This window comes from Motacilla alba, chromosome 3 (genome assembly GCF_015832195.1).
Source record: "Motacilla alba alba isolate MOTALB_02 chromosome 3, Motacilla_alba_V1.0_pri, whole genome shotgun sequence".
Taxonomy (NCBI): domain Eukaryota; kingdom Metazoa; phylum Chordata; class Aves; order Passeriformes; family Motacillidae; genus Motacilla; species Motacilla alba.
Genome location: NC_052018.1, coordinates 106,086,691 through 106,104,765, shown reverse-complemented (window position 1 = coordinate 106,104,765; position 18,075 = coordinate 106,086,691). Strand labels below are relative to the sequence as shown.

The following is an 18,075-nucleotide window of genomic DNA, read 5'->3' as shown; positions in this document are numbered from 1 at the left end:
GGGTTTCTAGCAGGACAACTGTATCCTGAAAAAGTGTTCCCATAAGTTGACCTTGTTTTCACTTCCTTTTTTTCAAACAACCAGAGGCACCTGTATCAGTGCTTGTATTAAAACTCTATCTACTCAAATGGGAAAATAATCCCCAAAATTTTGGAATGAAAACCACCTTTCTAAATTAAAAGAGATCAAAGCAAACCACAGCTCACTATTTCTGCTTAATATACTTACTGCATCCGAAAAGCAGCAGTAATCCAAGAGCAAAACCCCTATAAATAAAATAAAATTTTTAAAAAAGAAGTTTTTAGGAACTGACATACAAAAAATAGAGTCTAATCCATCCAATAAAGACAAGTCTTTCTATTAAGACAATCTCTTAGCTAAAAAGCTGGTAGCTTGTTGCTCTGAAATACAAGGGACTAATACAAGTTAATCAGTTAGTGCTTGTTAAAAACAGTGCTGTGATTACACTAAAAGAAAGGCTTCTTATATAGGTTTACAAATCCCCCAGTTAAACTGGATAGCAGAATTCACATCTCACTGAGCATCCCACTGTGGTTCAAAAAAAAACCCTTCTCTTTCAAAAGGCTCCTCTTTCAAGTGAACATTATCCAACTAAATAGACACGTGTTACTCAACAGCTAAAGGTGCTTTACGGTTTTCAAAAGATGAAGTAAAGCACACAAATAGCAGAGCAATCCTGTACAACCACTAGTATGCTTTTGATGCTCACACAAATAATTAATTGCAAGGCTAGATATTAAGTTGATGCATTTATATGTAAAATGTTGAAAATTTAGGATGCCACCACTGGACAACTCTTGCATGGCTCATTCTGAAGTTGCAACACAAAATTACAGGGGTGTACAAATTCAACAACTTCAGAAAGACCACGGAGGGAGCCAGTTATTGGCCAAAATATTACCCTCCACTTCGAACCATTTTGATTACTGAGAGTGCATAACATTATTATTAGCCTCACACTTGCATCCAGTTTTCTCAACACTGTGAGGAAAACAATGTACTGTAAAAAACAACTAGGTATTATTTGCAATGTGAACTCAATGGAACTTTTTGTTATCCCAGTACAAATTATCTACTAGTCTTTTTGTCACTCTCCCCTCCCCCTTTGAAACACTAAAACTAGTCTCTAAATTAAAACAACAACAACAACAACAACAACAAAACAAAAAAAACCAAAAAACAAAAACAAACAAACCAACAAACCAGACTTAGAAACAATGACACAAGATACTGGTTTTATGGTATGGCAATAGTTTGTCAAGAAGCAGAGATTATGCATGGTTCTACAAAAACAGTTAGCACTGCATTATTAATTTTTGTATAGAGATGGACTTCCAGTTTAATGATGGTTCATTGAACTGGATGGAATGGCAAATTACAGCAGATTCCATTCAGAAAGTATTATCAGAGCTCTAGAATACTTACCTTATCATATTCAAGATCTTCAGGTACTGACGATGATGTTGACAACCGGTTATATCTTGATTCACTAAAACACATTAATTGATGCATTTTAGTATCTTTAACAACAGATGATGGAGTTTTACAGAATTATTTCAACTTTAACAATTCTGACCAAGGGATGTAGTTCAAACACACTCTTTCACTAATGAAAGATGTGGTTTTCACCCTGTAGCACATGCCTGATTATAGTAACTTGTGTATGTCTCCTGTTGAACAGAGGGGACACACGAGCTCCCAACATGAGAGCCCGTAACTGAACTTGAAAGAAAATAACATTTTTTCAGGATATTAAAGCCACAGTGATGTAACAGAATGAAACACAGGTTTGGGAGCTTAGTCAGGATCAGATTTGGAAGCTGGCTTCCTGTTTGGATGTTCCTTACTACAAGACATCACTTCTTTTCCCTCCACTTTTCTTCCTTTATGGTACAGCCACTGCTTGCAATTTCTCTTCACAACTAAATCCCTGCAAAGCCACATCCTCACACAAACAGTCCTGTAGCAAGGCTAGAAACATTTAGAAACTCTGTAGCCCTCAAGAGCAGCAGAGTGCCCGTTTTCAGTTTGTTGCTAAAAAGAAATGTTGCAATGGTAATTACAGGCAGACGCCTGTTAGAATGGAGTGTGTTCCTGGGTGTCTGTAATTTTGGCCAGCAGGCTCAGCTCACTCCAGCAGGACAAAAACAGAGGCTCCTGGGTGTCTGACTGCTCCAGCCTGTTGGTCCCATGCCTCCACAGCCCAGTACCAGAGCACCTTCATGACTACAGCTGGATTATAGCCTTCTCAGTTATTGCCCATTTTATTTTACATCACCTATCTTTCACAACTGTCCATAGATTACACCTAAAAACAGGGTTTGAGTCCTTTCCAGTTGCCCAGTTGTGAATTTACCACAATTCGATTGCACCAGGAAGAGGCTCACTGTTAAAGTTTCCCCACTTCACACACAGACAGCTTAGATTTTAAACATCCCAACACATCATCCTACATTAAAAAAAAAATATAATCAAATGCTCATTTGAAATATTACTACAAATCAGTGAAGACTTTCAGAAACCTGCAAAAGCAGATTTTTCTTTTTGAACCCTTGGGAGATTTTGTGGCACAGGCTGTGCAGGGAGCTCTGGGGATACGCTGGGCTTGAGCCAAGATAAACAAAATGGTTAATATCCCTTTGTACAGAAGCACACTGCAAACATCAACGTGCAGCATGTCAGCAGACAAGCAGCCTATTTCCTTCCCTCCACTTCCTTAACTCACAGCTGTGGGATGGAATTCACGGCGATGGAAACACAGGACTTATGGCTGAAACCCTGGACAGTAACTCTCTGAGGGGGATGTATTTCACACGAAGCAGTGTGAGGGCATTTTTAACAAACATGTGCAGGTGATTACAAACATAACTAATTGATATAAATGTGCATATACATAATATATAACATATACAGCTTATGTTATGTTATATGCATGCATAATTCTGTACTTTCCTCCCCACTCCCCAGATGATTCAACAAGTCAGTCTGATTACATATATTTTTTACCTTTCAACTTCTGACACCAGAGCGACACGACCATAGTCCCAGAATCTCTTTCTTATAATGGAAAACAGTAATATTAAAATCTAGAAAATAAAAAGGAAGATATTAAAATATTTATTTTTCCCATTTCAAAATAATCATTCTTAGGTGTGTAAGAAGTGACAAAAAATGCTGTCCTAGCTCCTAAATCAATTATCATGTGCCAGGCAACTCAGTGGTGGCCATGCTACAGACCAACCTGTCTGGGACCAAAATTACCTATCTCTGATCTCTGCAATTTATTTTTCATTTTCTGCAATGTATTTTTAATTTGCCCCTTGTATTTTCCCTTTTTGAAAGAGACAAAGAAAGCAAAAAGCTCCATCACTGAGTATTTCATAGCTTCATTTCTTTTTTTTTTTTTTTTTAAACAAGTTGCTCTACAGAAAGCAATGAAGTGACAAGGCCTGTTTTCTATGCATATGTAGCATACACCCTCACCTTCTGGTTCCTCCTCCATCCCTTACCTGTTTGGCTGGAAAGTGGTGTTAGTGATGTAACCTACTGGGATCAAATACTGCCTGGCCAGCCAGGATACATGTCCAGATTATCTCTGTGTCAAGATTACACAGCTCATTTCCACATTTCACAATTAATATAACCTTCTTATGAGAAGCTTCCTCCTAACAGGGAGGATTAATTTAGATCTTCCTCCTTCATCTGGTCATTAAACTTGGTGCAAGCAGGAGAGTTCTCAAGATTCTTCACAACTCTGGTTGAAATTGGCTGTAGTATTCTACAGTTATTAGGCAGGACTGCCACACAAAAAATGGGAAGACAATGAAATGTATAAACCTCACTTCCTTTGGAAACCAGCCTAGAAATAACATATCAGAAACCCATCAACTGACAGTTACTAAAAGGATATGCAGTAAAACTGTCATGAAAATAAGAATACAGGAGTTGATAGATAACTTTCAGCACTTGGCACTTGAAGAAGAGAGGAGCCTTCTGCACTGCACCCAACTCTCTACTTAACCCTGCTTGAGTGCAGAGTTCAACAGCAAGGAACTCAAAAGCAGGCTCAGTGTCTTAAAACTGAGCCACAGCTTTAAAAAAAAAAGGCAAACCCTTCAACTGAATCTTATTAAATGCTGTGCTATTGGTGACACAGAGCTGTAAATACTGTACATCCTCAGCAAATGGATTTATGGTAGCATACACCGAATCAGCAGCAAAGAATGCCACTGCATAACTGTGAGGAATATCCTCTTCATTCCTACAGAATGACCAGCTCAGAGCACAGGTCCTTTAAGTTTCTTTCCAGCAGATTTCTAGAACTCAGAAACTGTTATCCTTTTTGTCTATTTTACTACCACAGACCCTCTTCTCAGGCCAATTTGCAGGTCTGCAGCCCTGTTCCTGGTGGCTGAAGGCCACCTAGACCAAGCTTACAAAAATAAGCACAAGTTTTAGTGCAGTTTCAGGCCTGTCCTGGAGCTCTCAGATAGCAACTAGTCATATTCCATCTTTTCTCAGGACTGAGCTGGTCAGTACATTATTTCCATCCTCATCTACAGCTTCAGAAAATCTAATTTTAAAAAGCTGGTTTTTCAAAAGGCAATACAGCATGGGAAAATTTCACAGCTGAGTTCGTAATGGTGTCCCCTCCCTGAAAACGCACCCAGTACTTAAACCCAAATGCTCTTGCAGTTAAGATAAAACATGAAAATTTCAGCTGCAACCACAAAATTCACTGCCCCCACAAACAGATCCTGTAAAACTGCACTCTCCCTACATCTACACATCCAACATACAGTTGGATGTGTACCAACTGTACACCACCATCCCATCATCCAACCATCCACCACCATCCCACCATCCAACATACAGTTGGATGTGTACCAACTGAACACCACCATCCCATCTGTATGCAAACATTTATCAAGACTTGAAAAGTGCTTTGATGTTCCCAGGATGGCCTCAAACTCATTTCTTATTCTGAACATTCTCAGAAACCAAATTCCAAGCCAATAAATGAGAGAATTCTGAAAAAAAAATCTCACGTTTGAGAAGGTCAGAAGTACTTTCAATACAAGAAACAGAAAACTGGGCTTACAAAAAAGAAGGTTACATCAAGCAGCAGGACAGTTGGGATTCCACCAAAAGTTACTCCTTGGAGCACTGTGCTGCCCTGGGCAGTGCTGTAGCAGTAAGTCTCATTTGTTCTGTTGAAAGGATCACTCCTGTTCCCGAAGAAGCCTAGATGAGAATGTCCAAAACCCAGAAAATAGAAAGGGTTCATTTTGTCTATCCCTTTAAAAGAAAAAAAAGAAAAAAAGAAAAAAAAAAAAAAAAGAAAGATAAGAAAAGGTGAAACACACTTGTGAAAAGCCTGGTTGGTATTTGTGAGATATATTAATATCATGAGTATAAAAAGTGCAGGAAGATGCGACCAGAAAACTACTTTTGAAAAGAAGGTGCCTTTGGCAATCTCTTCCATTCACACGTGAAATATTTTGCAATAACTGGCAGGTTCAGCTACCAGCAGTGAATTACTGGCAGGTTCAGCAGCCCAGACAAGAATTCCAGACATTTAGTGAACCACATTTTCTACAGAGATCTGAGGAAAACTGCAGAAGATCCCTCCCCAAAAAAACTTCCCTGTCATTTAACGTATAACAAGTAACTACATATTCCAGCTTGGACTGTGATTCTAGGAATCACAAAAGGCATTACATATTCCAACAACAGCAGTTTGAAAATTTTGTTCCTAGTTGATGAGCATGTGTGAATGCACCAGCTTGTGAACTTTGTATTTAACTGTCAAAACCCTGAGATCATTAACAAATTCACCACTAATTCCACAGAAAAGAACCACTACACAAACACACGTGTGGCTTTCTGTTCTTGGAATATTGGGCGATTTTCCTTTTTCAAAACAATTCAACTGGGAGGCCAGCACAGCTGGTCAGTTCTCATATGTCACAAACAAGAAAGAACAAAGGGTATTTCTCAGAGAACAGACATCTACCTCATTTTAGTCAACTGACCTGATCAGATAACGTAGTACCATACAAGAATGCACGAGATTTGCCTATTGATACAAAGTTCTTTTTATCAAGGCAGGCAATTGCTCGTTTATTTTGGGGCTTTCCACTTCAAACATTTCCTTTCTTGGATCTTATTTACTTGCTGATTCCCAAGTACAGCTTCATGCAGAACACACTTCTGACTGATAAATTCACACAGAAACCACTCCTCGAAAAAACTCAATCCTTCAAAAGCAAATATTCCAGATCCTCATCACACAGGTCCAGGGACACTACTTTTGGGGTGTTTTGCCTCTAACAGGAATGCACATGTCTCTGACGACAGCACTATTCTGGATGCTGAAAAGGAAACAAACAACAAAAAAATACAAATAACTAAATATTCTCCTTTTAAACAGCGGGAAAACAGCATGGAGAATACTCCTCCCAAAATGCCATTTGCTAAGTGTTGGGCAGCGCGACACGGTGAGGAAGAAATTTTGTCTCAGCTGATGTGTTTCATCACGGGGAAAAAAAAAATAAAAAAGAGAAGGAAAAAACCCCAACAACGCCCACTAAAGTTGTGCCGTGACTCTATCCTTGCTTTCTACGGACTGAAATTTAGGGCTGCCGGAAAAGAAAGCATTTTTGAAGAGCCTTGGGGAATCTTTAGCACAAGCCTGCGCGCTAAACTCTAAGCAACACGCTGGACTTTATCAGACACGGCTTCCAATTCTCGAGAGCTGCTCTTTTTAAACAAGCCAGCTGCCAGGCAGATAAAGGGCAGGGGAAGCCCTCCCACGGGTGGGGCTGCGCCGCAGGAACCCAGGGAGCACCGGCCGGGCTCCAGGAACGGGAGCCGGGTCCCGTGTGAGCTCCCGGCTCCGCCAGGGACCTGGAGCCGCGGCGGGCGGCACCGGCTTCGGCAGGAGCACATGGGAAAACGCCAGGCTCGCCCCTGGAGGAGGGAGCGGGTCCCTCCGCTCCAGAGCGGGGTGGGCTGGCTCAGCTCCCCGCGGGGATGGGGCTCAGCTCCCGGCGCTGCCCGCCCCGACCCCGCTGAGGCGGGGGTCCCGCTGAGGAGGGGCCGCGCTCACCTCGCCCACTCCCCTCCCCGCACGGCGCCGCTCCCGCCCTCCCTTACCTGCTCCGGGGTGGCCTCTCCTACCCCCGCCCTTCCTTTCTCTGCCTTTCCCTTCCCGGCCCTCCCGCCCCGTCACCTCACGGGCGGTCCCGAGGTGCCCGGCCCGGCCCCGGAGTTAGGAGCGGCGGCAACAAGTCCCGGCGTCTGCGCATGCGCGCGCGGCCCGCTGTCAGCGCTCCCCCGCCCCCGGGACGCGCTCCCCACACAGGCCACCCCCGGCCGGGACAGTGCCGCCCCCGGCCGGGACAGGGCCACCTCCAACGGGACAGTGCCACCCCCCGCCGGGACAGGGCCACCTCCAACGGGACAGTGCCACCCCCGGCCGGGACAGGGCCGCTCCGGCCGGGATAGTGCCACCCCCGCCGGGAGAGTGCGGCTCCCGGCGCCTCCCTCAGGGAGCGGACCCTCAGATAAGCGAGGGAAAGCTGCTGCTATTGTCCAGCCTGGAGAAGAGAAGGCTCCGGGGAGACTTTCTAGCGCCCACCGGTGTCTAAAAGCAGAAGCGAACAGAGCGTTTTATAGCACAGGGGAAAAAAAACCCAAACCGATCCCCAAGAAATGTGAGATAGGATTTCCAGAGAGACTTCACAATTTCGGGTCTGGTGAAGTGGGCAAGCACGCAGGTGGAAGTGGAGCAGGCCATACACTGAGATAATAGAATCATGGAATAGAGTGGTTTGGGAGGGACCTGAAATACCATCCATTTCCACCCTCCCACTATGGGCAGGGACATCTTCCACGATAGCAGGCGGTTCAGAGCTCCATCCAACCTGATCTTGAGCACTTCCAGGGATGGGGCATCCACAGCTTCTCTGGGCAAGCTCTGCCAGTGCCTCACCACCCTCAGAGTGAAGAATTTTTTTCCTGTTACCCAATCTGAACCTACCCTCTTTCATTTGAATCCATTCCCCCTTGTCCTATCACTACATGTCCTTGTAAAAGTCCCTCTATGCCCATGTAGAAAGTCTCCAGCTCTCCTGTAGCTCCCTTCAGGTACTGGAAGGTGCTCTAAGGTCTCCCAGGAGCTTTTCTCCAGGCTGAACAACCCCAGCCCTCTTAGCCTGTCTTTGTAGGAAAGGCGCTCCAGCCCTTTGAGCATCTTCATGGTCTCCTCTGGGCTTACATCAACAGGTCCACATCTTTCTTGTGCTGGGGGCCCCAGAGCCACTCTGGGTGGGGTGTCACAAGGGCAGAGTAGTGGGGGAGAATCACCTTCACTGACCTGCTGGCCAAACCTCTTTCGAAAGGTAGCTCTGAAATAAATTAAGGTAGTAGCATGAACATTCCATGAAATATGCACAGCCCCTTGTCTCCACACACAACTCGTATGCTGTGAATTGGAAAAAAAAACCCCAAGACCTAGGAAGTTGAGGTTAATGACAGAGCTGGGATAAGACCAATTCCCAGATATCCACAAGGACATCCTATCCTTTAATGGGTTCAATTGCTTCCAGACAACAGGCCAGAAACACTGTACAGCAGGTCCCTGCCTTCCACCTCTTCTCTACACTTTACTGTCGTGTTCCCTCCACAGCCATTTGAGACGCAGCATTGCCAACCATCCTCATCCTCCTGTGCCTTCATCCTTTGCTCCTGACTGGCAGCACTGACCTCAGTGAGCAGCAGGCATAAGAGGAAGAAGAAGATTGTGGTAATGATGAAAATGTGACTGTTCAGAGGGAACCAGGCACCACTTGCCTTCAAAGGTTAGCACCCCTACCTGCAGTCTCATGGATGAAGCAGCGGTGATGTCTTAGAACAGCAACCCACTCTGAAACCAACCAAAAATGATTAGGGCATTGCAAAGTTTAATCTGATGTTACATTGATCAAAACCTTGGTTATCTGCTGATTTTTTATGTTTAAAAGGAATTAATGTCCCAGCTGCCAAGAAGCCAGTATCTGCTCCATCTGACAGTCCTGATCCTGCCTCTCCATCTTTAACTCCTTGTATTCCCAAGTATTCAGATTTCATGGATGACTTAGGGCCCTGCATGCGTGGCTGCTGTCCTGCTCCCTGCCGCTTTGCTCATCCACAATTGCCAAATCCTTGTTTCCCTTTGCAGGAGTGCCTGCTCAGTGGAGAGCAGCATCTGGCTGTACGTGTGCTATCTGTCTTCTCCCAGTTCCCACAAAAAGGGCAAAGTCCTGCTTATCTGCAGTCACTGAGAGACATTTCAAGACAGAATTTCATCACTTACCTAGCAGACGCATTGTAGATAATCTGTGATTTTAAATTGGCTGTAATAATTATGCTAGTTGGAAAATGACAATAAAGTTTTCAGCTCAGAGTGGTTCAGATTCACTGCTGGAATAAAGAAATTCCACTGTTGTTGAAGGATGTTAGTTTTATCTTTAAACACTCTCCTCTCTAGGGCCGTGTTGGTAGGAAAATTGTTTGGCATGAGTGTTGTAGAGTTATTGTTCCATCCTCACTTTTCTGAAACAATTCTTCCTGTGGACAACTTTTTTCAAAAGAGGATTTCACAGTGGAATAATTGTAATTACTTTCTTTTAAATTAAGTAGATCTACCATGTAGGTGAAGCCTCAGTGTATGCTTGCAGCTCTTCCACTTCTAGGACCAAAATCTGCTTGGGTGGTTTTCTCACTGATTTCCTAAGCTGTTCATACTCTTGATTCTTGCCAGGTTTTTCAAAATTAGGAAGGCCTTGCTCTGGTTAGATTATCTTACTCTGTAGTGTAAAATAGGTAATATTCAGTGATGTCAACATCTTGACATTCTTTAGTGTGATGACTTTTGCCTAGCTACAAAATAATTTTTCCCTCTCTCTCACAAGAATAACATCAAGCTTTTGTCATTTGTTTTTGTTCTTCCTCTGTCTAGACAGGCTCTTTAGCTAAGTGGTGTGATTTTGTTTATCTCTAATTTCAACAGCAGAGTCACATTTCCCTCCTCCCTACCTCTTGTAAATAGGGTTTTGTTTACCACTGTCTGTTCTTTTGGTGACAAAAGCCACATACTGTCATTAGTTCACAAACGTTTAATTATGTTGTTAGAGCAGATGGAAAACCACCCTCAGGACCTAGGGAGCAGGTCAAGAGACTCTGAAATCCTTCCATCTTTCTTTTATTTTGCATCCTCCATATCCACTTCAACAGTTCTTTAGCACCAGGTTGAACAAGTGTGCAGGGTATTTACACTTCCACGTGTGACTCTTCCCTTACTTTATTAAATGACCTTATGGCTGGAGAATTCCCTTGTCACTTTAGTTTGATTTATCACAGCAGGATGTCCCTTGATGGGTGAATTCCCAAGAGGACTTCAATAGTCTCTGGAGGTGAGTAGCAGGTGGCCTGGGCTTTGCCATGCATGGCAACTCTCCCCGTGGTTTCTTCTCTCTGAAGAAACTCATCAGCCCAGCTTGCTGTTCCCTACTTATCTGCCTATTCAAATATACCTTAATGGATTTAATTCAGCCTTCCAGCCTGGCAGCCCTTTGCTATCTTTTAATCTTTGCCTTCATCTGGCAATCTCTTTATGAGCCTCAATACACCACAGGGCACAGTGTGGGCATTATGGGATTTTCCTTTGAAAGGTCTGAGCATTAAAATGTTTATGAGGTAGACAAACGAGCAGAAAAATCTAGACAGATACAGGGATTTTAATATCATAATACAAATCAGCCAGCAGCAAGTCTTGATTTTAATTGACAATTTACCCTTCTTTTCTCTCCATTCTTTTTAATTGTTTTTGACATGTTGCTTCAAATTCATAGGTAATATGTTGACTTTCAAAGTAGAAATTGTCTTGCATTAAAGTTGGAATGTATTTTTATTAATCAATACAACAGATTATTGTACAATGTATTTAACCAAATATATCTAGCAATATATGATAGAAATTTGCTTTTCTTTTCTTTTACATTTTATTCCAGAGAGGAAATGGTGAATGTGGCATTGGTATTGATGCTTGAGCATGATTCATTTTTCTTGTCATCTTCATCAAGCTACACTTTGATGAAAACTGGAATTTTCTTAAAACACACAGGAAGCTGCAATCTAAAATAGCAATGCTGAAAAGTATGGGAGGAAAAAATAGGCTTATTGCAACATACTTGGCATAAACTTGATTTATGAAGTGGTGAATCCATGATCTTTCTCATCACTCACCTCTGGGCAGGGTGAGGTTTCAAACCTTGGTTTCTTTGGAGCAGTCGCAGGTTTGGACAATCCCTTGCTGATATATAGGATTGTTAGGTTTATTGTTAGCCTGTGACAATGCAACCACTGTTGGTGTGACGCACCTTGGTACAAAACTAGGGCAAGGTGGCCTGCAACGTGTGTGACTTCATTGTTTCCTGAATGTACGCATTATCTTAATGCTTATCCATGCATTAACCCCGTGTGTATGCAACCTGAAGGGACTTAATGCATAGGTGGCACAGCACTACCTATAATTAGGGCAGCTCCCTGAGAGGGAGAGGGAGATGGAGAAACCATCTGGCACAGTCTGGTTTGTCCCACTGAAGAGGAGAGCACCTGGCCACATGAGGCATTGGATTTATCAGGCACCAGGTGTGCTTGTTAGCAGTATGAAATATCAAACCACTCCGAGCTTGTAAAGTTTTCCCATTCCCAGGTACGGCACACATTAGTTTTCCTGAACAACTCCAGTGTCCTCGAGATCCTCTGTGCTCCATAGGTGTCTTCACTGTACACAGTGTCCTGTTGTGACAGTACTGAGACGAGCCCTGGACAGATTTTAGCATCCTTGCCTCAGGTTTTGCTTTCCCTGGAGCACAGAGATGAGTGGTTGTTTGTGCAGGAGCCAGAAAATGCTCTAGGAGATCTTGCAGTCTAAACCATTGGTGGGTCAATTCAGCTGGGCTTGCTGCAGCCTCGGATTGAGAGTAAATTTTTGTGAAGCAAGCTCTGAAATCCTGATTTTAATCCAGATAGGTCAGAAGAGGAACAATAGTTTTTCCTTATTATTTTTTTCTTTCCAAACACCACTCAGTTTGACAGCTTTGAAGAAACCACTCATGGTTGATTTGCTGTATCCACGCTCTATCTGCAGAGAGTCCAGTGAGATTCCCAGCTTTTAGACATAAGAACCCTGTTCCAAGGCCTTGGCACAACACTTCCTGGTTTACTGGCTTGATTTCCCTTAAAATGTCAGCATCAAACACACTGCTTGATCATTTATAAATTTATAGATTAAATAGTTTTTTAAAGGACTTCTATAATAAGCAGTTTTGTTGGTTTTTTTGGGTTTTTTTCCCTGTTGGGCAAGAATTCCCCCTTCCCACTTCTGGATTTACAGATGAAAAGAATTCAGTGTCCAAACTGTGAGGATTTCAAAGAGCTGGCAAGGTCTGAGTTCCAATTTCCACAGCAGCAGCGCCTCGGCCCCTTTGCAGACAGAGCAGGCGAGCACGGGGGGCCACTAATGACAGCAGGATGATCCTGGTGAGCCCAAGCAGGGGGTCAGGTGCCAGGGATGCAAGGGGCAAGTGGCTGGGGTGACTTGGTGTCAGGATGCAAAGTGGCTTAAGCAGGAAGATGTGAAGAGCTGTGGCCATGGCAAACAGCCACGACCGAGGGCAGTGAGGCCTTTTCCAGCAAGGAAGCTCCTGAACCTGGGGGAGCATGACTGGAAGTGATGGGGAGCAGCATCCAGCCAGTTCTAAGTGCATGACTGCTGCCTGAGGTGCACCACAGGCACGTGGATCCTCACTGTGTGCTTTCTGCACCTCCACTTTAGGGAAGCAGAGTTGCCTAAACCTTTCCATTCCTTAGTGTGTGATTTCCTGTTGGACATATTACCACCATACTTTCTGATTTTCCCATTCTTGTCCCTCCCTGTCCACTCTTTCCTTCCTCTTTAGGTAGTATTTTATTTCTTCCCCCATTCATCCTTTCTCATATTTCCTTTCCTGTGATTCTTTTACTCTCTCTAAATCACTTTCTTTTCTTTCTGCTTCATCTTTCTCCTTTCAAATGTATGCAAAGGATATAAAGGTATTTCCTCACATCCCTTCCAGCTGGACTTGGCATGTTTGACATTGCCTCACGAGTGGGAGTGTGGCCTAATCTGTGTAACAAGGGAAAGTAATGTAGTCACTGCAAGCTGAGCACCTTAGACACACAGGTGATCTTTGGATCAATGGAGAACTTTCTTCCCTGTAACAGATGGCTTGTTTTACTAAGGTGCTTTGAGTACAGTAATCGTTAGAGTCTATTGCTGATTAGAGTTTTGTTGGCAGAAGCTGTGGTGCCTTTAAAAATCAGTTTATTTATTTTGGTGTCTAAATACAGACTTGAAAATTTTGGCCGAGGCAATTTGCTCAAGGTCGTAATCCTGACTCAGGGACAGAACTGGGAAAAGAGCCCAGATGTTTTCAGCTCTCCTTTCCTACTGATGTTGTGTACAGTTTCAGTAAAGCAGATGTTTATATTTAGAGTCACTGAAGTAGATGTTTATATATTCAGGTTATATATCAGTTAATGATAGAGTGAGTGGTCAGAATTAATCTGGGAGAAGTTAAGAGCAGGTCCTGTAAAGTGGCATGGTTTCTGGGATGAGATGAACTCCAGGATGGAAGAAAGGATCAGTGTTACATGGGAACACCTAGACAAACTATTTCTGCCTTCACAAAATGGTGCACCTTTTCTTTTACACCCTGTCTGGGTCAGTTCCTGGGGCTGTACAGGCACAGCTGAGAGAGCAGGTGCTGCATGCAGAGCCCTGGCACGAACAGAGCTGAGGTTTAAGGCCCCAAATTGCCAACTGCCCTGGACAACAGTGAGCCAGGGTGATTGTGATTCCTTTGGAACCATAGTTCCTGTGAAGATTAGAAGAGCTCCATACATCAATGTAAGAACTTGAACTCATTATTCAAATGATCATAGTGAGAGCATTCCTCAGTGGACATGAAATTGTGTTGAGGAACCATCCACTCAGGAAAAGAGACAACTGTGTTCTGTTATTGCTGTGGTTTCTAGATCAGTTTCAAGGCAACCCAAGCAACAGCATATTTTCATGTCCTATTATGAATCACAGCATTTTCTCATTTGGGACAGCAAGTGTTCAACAGTTTACCAGCCTGGGAACACGGTGAAGGCCAAAGGTAAGCTTTTGTACCACAAGGGACTGAAAACAAATCAAACAGTGAAGTTTTCAAGGAGTTTTAAGAGCCAATTTTCCAAGTCTGCTTCACAAAATGATTTTCAGATTCCTCCCATTGGATTTACAGAAACTGAACTTCCTTGAGAACATTGTTTTCCTGTAGTCTGCCTTAGAAGTTTTCCAACAAATCTGGTCAAAATGATCAAGCATTTCAAATGAATTCTCAGGTCATCTATGTCTCTGCTCAAATTGCAGTAATTATTTTTTAGTTTTGCTGTCACAAGGTAAAATATTCCTTGCTCTATTTTAGAATCAAAGCAGAGAAAAGGGACTAAGCACCCAAGTTTCGCTCAATGAGAAATAGACTCTAAATTCCTTCTTGTACTTTTGAAAAATCTTCTCCTTGTGTATGATTTGTCAAAAGATGCTGAATTCTACACTGGCAACTGCTAAAGCTAAGAGCCATGCTGCATAGATAAAATAAATTTTAGTCGCCATATCTTTAGTTATTCAGCCTGGCAAGCTGACAGATGCCAGCTTCAAATGCATGGCACTTCCTGCAGAATCACATGTCAAAGCCAAAATTAAGGTTCAGAAATGCATTGTGTTGCTCTGTGGAAATGTTGGCCATCCCTGGATTAATGGTTTTGAATAAGCAAATGGTAAGGTAAGAAAAGGAAAAAAAGAAAAAAACCCAAACAACTGAAGCTTGTGTTTCACGCTTCAAGTGACCTGACCAAGTGTGGCTAAATTCCCTTTTAAAATCAAATGACCATGATGCATCTCCCATGGTGCTGCAGTATGAATGCTAAAAGGATTAAAACTGGTCAGGTCACAGAGCTTTATTTTTTGCTCTTTTAAGGCCATGTTATATCCGAGGCCTTATATTCCTTCTTTACATAGATATGAGTGCATGGCAGGAAATTACATAATTTCCTGTGCCATGAAGTAAAATACGCTTTTCTGTTCTGTTTTGGAGTCAAATACACAAAAAAACTGTCATTTTTTTCAGTTCTTTTCTTCTGAATTCTTTTAAATTAAATAGTCATAACATTCAAAAATGTTAGAAATCAATACCATGACGATATAAATATTTAAGTGAAAACAGCTTTGTAGTAACTGCTTGAGTAGGAGCAGTCCATCCACACAGCCTCCGTTCTGAACATTGTAGCATTATTTGAAAACAAAAGAAAACGAGGGGGCTATTTTGGTATTTGTTACTGTGCAATTCTCAAAGATGTAACAAACTACTCAATCTAGACAGAAGGGGAATGGAATGAAGAGGACAAATAATAAATCACCACTAACAGTTACCGGCTCAGTAGATTTTAAAAATGAATTAATGATTTGAAATTTTATTAACAGATCTAAAATATTTTAAAATGCATTTCAAATAATCTACAGGCCTTTAAGACCATTCTCTGAACAGGCATCAGCACCCTGAAGACAAAAAAAAAAAGCTTCCTGCAAAAATTCAGTGCCATGCTTAGAGCCTCTTTCTGTTTAAAAAGAATGAGCATCGAGCATCAGGATGAGGGAGTATAGTCTGATCCGGATCATCATTTCCAAGGTGGTTTTGTACCTCTTGAAACTCCCAGCTTCCTGGAAGCCTCTCACACATGTTCTCCCTGGATGAGGCCAGCTCACCCAGAGCTCAGACAGGCAGGCCTGGTGATGTTGCTGGGCCCATTCAGAATTCTACCTCACCATCCTTTTGATCACAGCCCCAGTGTGCTGTTGCCATCAAGGACAAAAGCCTTGTGTGCAAGTAGTTATTTTTGAAACTGAATACATCTAGGTTCTATGGTATAAAACCCGCTGACATGCAATAGCCCCAGAGTCACTTCAGCAGCAGATGTTACAGATGGAAAACAGCCATGTGAGTAGTTTAGCTCATTTTCCTGTTGTTGCAGGTATCTTTTTGCCAATCAGTAGATTTGCTAAGGCCCTGCCCAAGCTAATTTTGAACAGCTCAGTGAGGACTAGCAGAAGCCTTTGGGCAGCTGCTCCTCATTCTATCTGATGTACCAGACTAGAGAAGTCTAAACTATCAATTATGTCTTGTCCTCTGTGTGTGTGTTATCACTTAATTTTGCCTTCTACAATCTTTCATTAGGTTTTGTAATTTTCTGTGCAAGTAACAGGCTTTTTTAGAGTTTTCTTGCACTCCACTAACAAATTACTATTTTGCACAACAGCTCATCATTTTTAGCAGAAGTTGCTTTTTAGGTCTCACTCATTTTGGCCTTTCATATTTATTTTTGGCCTGCAGAAAAAAAAAAAAATTCCAGCAAAGTTAGTGATGTAAATTATTCAACTTGCATTAACACATACTTCATAATCTTTCTGCCTTTACAGTTTCTCCTGGCAATGGAAATAAATTACAGCTGCTAGAATATAGTGTTATTCTTCCTCTATCTGAGTTGGGGAAAAGTGATTCATTTTCTCTCTTTCTTAGCAAAAGAGGACAGTCTGTTCAGTGAAGCAAAACTTATTAGAGCTAAAATTAACTGGAGGAAATACAATCCATAATTAAGCCAGGTTACTTAGTGCCACAGATGCAGTGTGAAGAGTATTCCAACTTTATTAACATGACAGGAAAATAGGGACATCACTCAGGTTTTGGAGTGCCAATTGCCACACCAACTTGGCACAGAATCAGTAAAGGCTATGGGACATTGAATCTGCACAATAAGGCAGAAGAAACATACTTTTAAAAGAAAGTTGATCAACTTCTACACTATAAATACAGTTGCAAGGGAAAAGCAGCATTTTAACTAGACTGATAAATGGGCTCTGATTAGAAATTAAGTGGCGCTCCTACAGAACTCAGCTATTTCTCAATGATTAGGACATTCCTTAATGAAGTGGACTGTGGTGTAAAGCAAGCAATTCAGGGCTGTATGCTTATTTATCTGATTCAACTGCATTAGCTAAATGTCAGTGTTTTTGCCAGCAGCCCGTGCTGCAGCCATCAGAGCGGTGACAAGTCCTGCTTCCCCAGCTAACAAACAAGGAACAGACTGGAGCAGTGGGGAGGAGACTGCTGAAGGCATAGAAAATGCTGTATTTAAACAGTTGTGTTTGCTTTTCTGTTTAAAAAAAAAAAAAAATCTTGACGATCTCCTTTCTGCCAGAACACAGGCACTTTGCAAACACTGCCAACACAAACCCCTGCGAGCGAGCCAGCTGACATCAGCTGACCAAGGACATGGGGGGACTTTGGACATTTTATCCATTCCTCCTCCTCAGACAGACAGCCTTTTGTCCTGGCCATCTGACCAAAACAAGCTCATGTGTAAGAGCAGAAGCTGCCTATGGAAGATGTGCTTATGTCAGTGCAATCAGAGATACACAGCACCAGGAGGGAAGGACCCAATAGGATGTGATCTTTCAGATATTTCCAGTGGAGATGGCCAGTTCAGTCTGGCCTGTACTGGTGATGAGGAAAAACAGTCTCATGCCCTTGCCTAGATTAAATGAGCTGGACAATTTCTGCATAGCTCAAGCAAGTGATAGTTTGGACCACAAAAGTTGCTACTGCAGCTGGCTCCTCAGCAGGAGAGTTAACACTAAGGACCGAGGCTGAGGTTGCAGCATCTTTGGGATGAGATCTGTGCTCTCAGAGCAGCCACAATTCATCTCAGACATGGCACGTGAAGTTCTATTTCCCAGAGTCAAGTTAGCCAGAGCTCACAACACTGATCCAAAGTCCCTTTTATGACTTTATACCCAGTGGAAGGAGGAAGGGAATGCATGAGAGGTGGGTAAAGTCAGGTGATACCTGATTGAGCACAAAGCCTTTT

At 42.6% G+C, this 18,075-nt stretch overlaps 1 protein-coding gene across 2 annotated transcripts in view; it reads right to left on the bottom strand.

The window, feature by feature from the left end:
* TMEM63A (transmembrane protein 63A) overlaps positions 1-7,340 on the bottom strand; it is a 30,822-nt gene extending 23,482 nt beyond the window's left edge. Inside the window, exons 1-6 of one of the 2 annotated variants that reach the window (XM_038133228.1) lie at positions 7,256-7,340; positions 6,057-6,395; positions 5,123-5,319; positions 3,028-3,107; positions 1,447-1,510; positions 229-266 (exon numbers count right to left, since the gene is read on the bottom strand). In XM_038133228.1, coding sequence (XP_037989156.1) covers positions 229-266; positions 1,447-1,510; positions 3,028-3,107; positions 5,123-5,308 — 368 coding nt within the window. In that variant the 5' untranslated portion in view covers positions 5,309-5,319; positions 6,057-6,395; positions 7,256-7,340. Of the gene's footprint in view, positions 1-228; positions 267-1,446; positions 1,511-3,027; positions 3,108-5,122; positions 5,320-6,056; positions 6,396-7,179 lie in introns of both variants that reach the window. The other variant, XM_038133227.1, reaches the window with a different exon arrangement.
* Positions 7,341-18,075: the final 10,735 nt, after the last annotated feature.